The sequence below is a fragment of the Nansenia antarctica genome, assembly GCF_963989245.1.
Source record: "Nansenia antarctica genome assembly, chromosome: 4".
Taxonomy (NCBI): Eukaryota; Metazoa; Chordata; class Actinopteri; order Argentiniformes; family Microstomatidae; genus Nansenia; species Nansenia antarctica.
In genome coordinates this window covers 70764449-70771948 of record NC_137689.1, presented here as the reverse complement: position 1 = coordinate 70771948, position 7500 = coordinate 70764449, and the positions used below count along the sequence as shown (strand labels likewise).

The window sequence follows — 7500 nt, the reverse complement described above, 5'->3', positions numbered from 1 at the left end:
GAGTCACTACCCATTTCAATTTCAACTCCCTGTTGGGGATTTCATGAATGACTGACTATAGACTGCTGATGTTGGGTGCCGACTTTTTCATCCTCTGGTCAAAAGTGCAGAAGAGAGGAGAGGAGAGGAGAGGGGAGGGAAGGGGAGGAGAGGAGAGGAGAGGAGAGGAGAGGAGAGGAGAGGGGAGGAGAGGAGAGGAGAGGAGAGGAGAGGAGAGGAGAGGAGAGGAGAGGGAGGGGAGGGGAGGAGAGGAGAGGAGAGGGGAGGAGAGGAGAGGAGAGGGGAGGGGAGGAGAGGAGAGGAGAGGAGAGGAGAGGAGAGGAGAGGAGAGGAGAGGAGAGGAGAGGAGAGGAGAGGAGAGGGGAGGAGAGGAGAGGAAAAAAATAGAAAGCTTCATCTGGAAGTTGTAACTATACCACAGCAGTGTCCAGGGTCCGTGCTCTCTCACACACACACACATACACACACACACACAGTTACATACTAAATCAGGGGCCAACCCGAGTCGAACCATGGGCTCAGTTACACTAGGCAGTACAGAGGGGTTGGGGTTGGGATTAGGCCCCCTGAATGAGAAAAGGAGACAGTCATTTAGAGTTACTCATTTATTGCCCCAGAGGAGCCCCATTCTCCTCAGACAAAACCTCAGGCGGGGTGCCTTACCATGGCTGTCAGAGGGGCCCGGGCGGAGACCTGGGGGTAACTGCCCCGGGTTTAACCCTGACTACAGCCCCTCCGTACAGGGTCCTCTGCGATGGTTAACCCAGCGCCCTGCTTGGTTACAGCAGAGTGTGCGACCTCAGCATGTGTGTGCCTCTCACAGGAGCATGCACCATGCTGGGACTGGGCCACTGCTAAAATGCCCCTCTGTGTTTCCTCTCATTGTCTGTCCCAGCGTGGTGTGGGGGGGGGGTGGCTGGGGGTATAGGGGTAGGCATAAAGGGGAGGAAGGGGGACAGGGGGAGGGGGCATGGCAACGGAGGAGCGAGGAGGAACGGGAGGATTTGGGTAGACTAGAGCCTGTTTAGGCAGGAGTGTGTTGGTTGGGTGAAGCGGAGGGAGACTGTTTTACTGGATTTGGAGATTTTATCTGTTAGAGGGAAGTGGCGGAGAGACACGTCTGCCTTTGATGCCCCGGCTGTATTTACATTAATATCTCTCCCGCTTGGTTCCACACAACTTTTCCTCAGCTCATTGCACACACACACGCACGCACACACACACACACACACACACACACACACACACACACACACACACACACACACTCAGCCTCAGGGCTACCATAAAAATACAAACAAAAACATCATTTCTTTTTCTTTTTGCGCTGTATGCAAAACCATCCCCCCCCCCCCCCCAACAGACCAGTTTCTTAACCTCAAACAAATACACTAATATTTTATGTTGACTGATACCGATACTGCAGTAATTACTATATCAGGAAAAACCTGATATAGTAGACCTATATTGCACATCTTTATGTTCTGTATTCAGCCAGGGTGGGGAAACTCATGCTAACAACTATTTGCTGAAGACCTTGACATTTAGTGTGAATGAGTCACTGGGGGAGCCAACCTAATACTGTGAGGGGTTGCTACGGTGAGGAATATATATTTCTGACCAACAACGAGTCACACTTGACCATTGCAGTAAGTAGCCTCATTCCAAGCATTTCTCGCCGTTGTGGTCACTAATTGGTAACTTGGAATAATTAGAAAGAGATATTATAAACGGTAGGTGGCAACATACCGCTGACATATTGTGCTGAATTAATGACTACTGCACAGTAACGAGGCGTTAATAACATCGATTTATTTACGACCTGAGAAGGCAGTTGATTTGCGTAAGCTGAGAGACGGGACGCTTTATTAGTTTGCCGAGTCAATCTGATCGACGACATTTAACCTCATTTAACCTGTACGAGGTTTATGAAGTGTTCCACAATGTGGGATTTAGATTCACAAGAAAACACATCAGGATAGAGACTGCCGACGCACAGAAAAAGTAGACCATGCAACGCTCAGACTCGGCAACACACAGAATATGTATTTTTCACACAACTATTTATATGATTTATGACGAACGACTGGAACACCGCCTAATATAGCCTGGGAAATACATAATTGTACTTTTCTTTGGAAAAAATAGCCAAATATAGCTTATCAAGCAAAGCACTTTTAGTAGCCTATATTTATCTGGACGTATTTCTCAGGCAACTCTGGGGATAATAGCCTACTGTCTGGTAATGAATTCCTGAATAATCGTTTATTATTGGCTCTGTTTATCATATCACACTGTATAAAAGGCGAACTTGTGAAAGGTACTCTGGATTCTACGATTTATGCTTTGCATTGTGCCTACCTGTTCCAAATGTTTGCAATGTTCGTGCATTAAATAATGAGAAATGCATATTATAGGCTTCCAGCCAACTCATGCATACTGGCCATTGATCCATGGATCACGGTCAGCATCGTCACCCACCACAGAGAATAATCACACCTCACAATTGCAACAACAACAAAAAAAATCATCAGCATGTTGGCTAATGAGCAGTAAGTACACCACAAATACAGTACACTGACTGGTCCCGTATGAAGTGGGTGACCTATAGCCTTGGGTGCATGCACCTTGCCGGTTACGCGTGACACTCACCGGGGGTTGGTGCGGTTCCAGAAGACGGCATAGCGGTCGGACACCACCTTGGAGGCCGGCTCCTGGGCATGGACCTGGGCATGCACACACGTCCACACGACGAGGAACAAGAACGGAACCATTCCCACCTGCGGCATCGCTCCCAAAACTTGGACACGCCAAAGTCCCCTCTTCTGATGCGGCGCGTTTTGACGCGGTGGTGAAATCTTCAAGTGGACAGTGAAATGATATTCATATCTGAAGGCCTTTTTTTTTTTTTTACTATAATTTCTTGTTGTATCCCTGATAGTGGATTCCTTTCCGTTAATGATGAATCGATTGAAGCTATGGATTTATTTCGGCAGGCAGTTATTGTGCATATGCTTCAATAGTCATTTGGACCTCTAAAAAAAAACATACACCAAGAAGGCCGTTGTGGAGATAATAAAAAAAAAGGAAAATCGATGACAAATGTCCTGAAATGTAGGCTGTCAGAGTCCGTTTAAAAATCAATGTTATTTCAGTCAATGCTCCAGTCTGATCATGGATTCATTGCAACACGCGCATCCCCTTCCACCGCGGTGAATGTGAGATATTCTAAACATGAATGTATGGGTCCAAAACAGTTTCCTGGCTGTACTATAAATATCGCCTTGTTTGCACATATGAACAAGTATTCTCTCTCCCGTTTAACTATTCTCAGCGCACCAATACTTTCTGCTACTGTACGCAGCGTTGAAAAACAATTCTCAAGGAAATAACAAACATGTCCAAAAACATTAACCTTGAATGAAAATGCTTCTACAGCGCAAGAATAACAAGTAACTCCAAAAGAACCAGTCCAGACTTTCTGTACCGTTCTTCCTGGAGGCTGTCGCCGCTCAAAGTCGCTCCGTGTCTCCGGCGGTGTCGCCGGGTTGTCACGGCTGTTGAGGAGCTGCCGCCGGGGCTTGGAGAACCGGGGTCTCTCTCAAAGGCGCTCTGGCAGAATAGAGACTCATACAATCCTGAGCCTGGACGCGAAATGCTATGATATGATATGTCGCCAGGGACGAAGCCAATAAGCCTCGGCTGGCTGCTCATAAAGCAGGGTCCGGACGGGGGAAAGTCGCGTAGCCTACTTCAGCTCAGTTTGAAGAAATGAACCAAGTCAGAGCTCTCTCTCTCTCGGCCATGCTCCCCCTCTGTGCCGGCGCAGTTTCATTGGTTTGCATTTTGAATGATGGGCGTTTCGCTTACAAAAACAACATCCCGCCTACCGAGGGGGCATATACTACTGAGGAGAGGGAGGCGGGGGGGGATGCATACTACTGAGAAGAGGGGGGAGGGGGGGGGGGGGTGCATAACTACTGAGGGAGGTATATCTGCTTCCTCAAGCGACAGATCATTTATCTCACAAGGTGAGACCTACTGGGCGTGAGAGCCACAGACACTCTATACGAGTTCAGAAAAATGATATCATCTCGGTCCTCTGCGGCTGCTCAATTGCTAGAGCATGGTGCTAACAACGCGTAGGTTGTGGGTTTGATTCCTGCTGGGACCATATATACTACTGATGTAGAATGTATGCCCTCACTGCAATACAAGTTGCTTTGGAAAATCTATATCAATATTAAACTTGGCAGGAAACATCTCAAGTATAGTACACGGTTGGATGCCAACGGATCGACAAAATACACACACAGTATGATTTTTGACATTATATGAATCAGCATAATTTCATCCAGCAATGATGCAACTGAATTCTTCTTGCCGACTTCCTTTTGTCTAACTGCATTAACTGAGTTCCCAAAATGGATGGGCTAGGCTTGGTGCCTGAAACACAATTATTTGTGCATAACTGCTCCTGTGCTGCTATAATAGCTACCACTGTCCAATTTCACAGATCTGGAAAACAGTGTTTTGTGACCTGATGACTGTGGCACTGTGACAAGAGCCTCCTCAGCATTCTAACTAGGTTTTGTTGCCAATATTAGCAGCTTATTATGACGCTAATTCAACCATTCTAAGGCTGCCAACCTTTCCAGTGTTCTTGTATGCCTTGTAAACCTATTTGCTGCGTGTAGATAGACTGGTGTCTGTGTAGATAGACTGGTGTCTGAATGAATGAATGAATGAATGAATGGTCTTTATTGTCATTGCTATAGTACAGGTACCAAACAACGACATTTGGGAGGGGGGGCTCCCCTGGTGCTAGGAAAGAAAAGAAAACTAAAAAAACAAGAAGGGAAAGGAGCTGGTTTACATAAATAAAGGCTATGTACACTATCCACTATACTATACTGTACAGATAAAACACTGTGCTGTACTCTATGCTATGCTATACCTATTCTAACATTTCCTATTTCTCTGCAACCTTATGTACCCTAGGGTTGTCATATTGCACATAGTGTTATTGCACATTCATTTAAAGTGTCGCAGTTTGCAGGCTTGAAATGTACACATTTGTGCCTCAGCACTACACCTGATTTTTTCAATCCAGCAGCTGCCATCAATCCGTCCAGACTGTCCAGGGCCCAGAACCTAGGTCTTTGCTGTGTTCAGGGCCTGGATGGCCCTGGGGTAGAAGCTGAGCTTCAGTCTGTTTGTCCTTGCGAACATGGTCCTGTACCGCCTGTTCGAGGGCAGCCGGGCAAAGTGTTCGTACCCAGGGTGGGATGGGTCTCTGGAGATCTTGGAGGCCTTCCTGAGGCAGCGTGTGTTGTACAGCACTTCCAGAGAGGGGAGGGGGGCGCCGGTGATCTTCTGGGCCGTTCTCACGACTCTCTGTAGCGCATTTCTCTCTGCGGCTGTGCAGCTGGAGAACCAGTTGCAGATGCAGTAGGTGAGGATGCTCTCCACTGCGCAGCGGTAGAAGGCCACCAGTATCTCCTGTCTGTGTAGATAGACTGGTGTCTGTGTAGATAGACTGGTGTCTGTGTAGATAGACTGGTGTCTGTGTAGATAGACTGGTGTCTGTGTAGATAGACTGGTGTCTGTGTAAGGAGACTGGTGACCGCGTCAACTTGCGTCCGGTTTGTGCTCTTGGTTTTTAACGCACTACACATGATTCCTGGCGCCTCGCAGTGGGGGGAAAGAGAAGCGCTCCTTCCACGGAGGGCCGCCACTGCAGAAGAAGCAGAAGGAGGGAGGGGTCCCGCCGTCGCATTTCCATGTCCTGTTTGATAAGTGAACACTGTGTATCTTCCACTTCTGCAGCATTTAGCAAGGTTCATTGCAAACCCGAACCATGATTTATTTACTTGCCGATCAATCATCAAATCGATCAATTACTGCTTGGAATGAGGTATTCCTGCCACCCCCCCCGTCCCGTCCCGTCCCCCTGCCCCAGGGAGAACAGAGCTCTGGGCTCTGGATACAGGGTCAGAACATCTTCGGCGCGCCCTTAGGGGTTAAGTGCTCTGCTCAAGGGCACGACGGCACAGTAGACATGATGCCAGAAACCCTCCCTCCAGTCCCCAGCTCATGGCATCGGGATCAAACCAGGTACCTACCGATTGCAGCCCGGCCTCTCTAAGCTCATGTCCATTAAGGCGGCAGACAGGCGGCAGCCAGGCGCAGGAGAGGTCTGGCGTGTTTGAGCTAATCCCTAGTCAAACAGTACCACTGAGGAACCTCACCATAAGCCTGGGTACTAGACCTAACCCTAACCCCGAACCATACACACTCATAAACTGTCCATTCCACCCTCAGACACTGAACGTCAACATCCTTATCCCTATCATTGATCTAAACAGTCTTATCTTATCTGGATCGGTTGAACCATTATTGTGAATACACTAACAGCTAGCGAGCGCTGAGCTGACTGTGTGGATTCCTGCGTGCGTGTGGAGAGGGTTGCACACACAGACACACATACATACAAGTACATTGATTGCTTAGTAATATGCTGTATAATATGCTTTTGTTATAAGGTGCCCTCTTATAATAGTTGGAAAGAGGAAGCATTTTGTCTTCTTTTAGCTCTATACAGCAACAGTTTGGGTTTGAAATCAAACAATGACTATGGGGTCAAAGTACAGTTTCTCAGCTTTAATTCAATGTTATGTTGTTGTTGTTTTTTCAGATTAGTTTCACCATTTAGAAAGTACAACATGTTTTTAAACATACTCCTCCTATTTCAGGGCTCAAAAAGTATTATAAATAAAATACAAATACAATTGTCAAGTGTGATGTTGGGGTACCTTGTCTCAGCCACGTGTTCTTAGAATATTTAAATGTTTTATTTTAACTAATGACGTTACTTTTCAGGATGCCATGTTGCAACTGGCCGGGGACTTCAGCTGAAAATTAGCCGACTAGGCTAAAGCTGCCTTTTTTACATTTTATATGGTTCATGTATTTGGATTGTCCTCGATATAATAAACTAATAAACTAAACTAAACTAAACTAATGTCCAAATAAAGCACTCATGTTTAGTATTTGGTTGACAATGCTTTGCGTGCAATGCAACTGCCTGAAGTCTGCGATCCATTGACCCACCTGATGCTGGGTGTATTATCGGGTGATGCTCTGCCAGGCCTGTACTGCAGTCATCTTCAGTTGCTGTTTGTTCCCTCTTCAGCAAATGAAATGCAATCGAATTGGATTCAAATATGGAGATTGACTTGGCCACTCTAGAACTTTCCACTTTTGGCCTTGAAAAAAAAATTCCTAGTTGCTATGGCAGTATGTCTGTCTTTGTTATTATCGGACAGCGCTCGCTTCATACAGCAAGACAATGAAACTGTAAGCATGTACTCGTACTTCAGCAGACAATATGTTTCTGTACACTTCAGAATTCATTCAGCTACTGACATCAGCAGTTACATCATCAGTGAAGACAAGTGAGTCAGTTCCAGCGGCAGCCATACACTCCCAAGCCATAAC

The 7500-nt window shown here is 46.7% G+C and overlaps 1 protein-coding gene across 1 annotated transcript in view; it reads right to left on the bottom strand.

The window, feature by feature from the left end:
- LOC308154766 (ephrin-A5-like) overlaps window positions 1–2789 on the bottom strand; it is a gene marked incomplete at both ends in the record, with an annotated part of 49908 nt that extends 47119 nt beyond the window's left edge. Inside the window, one exon of the mRNA XM_080527982.1 lies at window positions 2653–2789. Coding sequence (XP_080384108.1) covers window positions 2653–2789 — 137 coding nt within the window. The remainder of the gene's footprint in view (window positions 1–2652) is intronic.
- Window positions 2790–7500: the final 4711 nt, after the last annotated feature.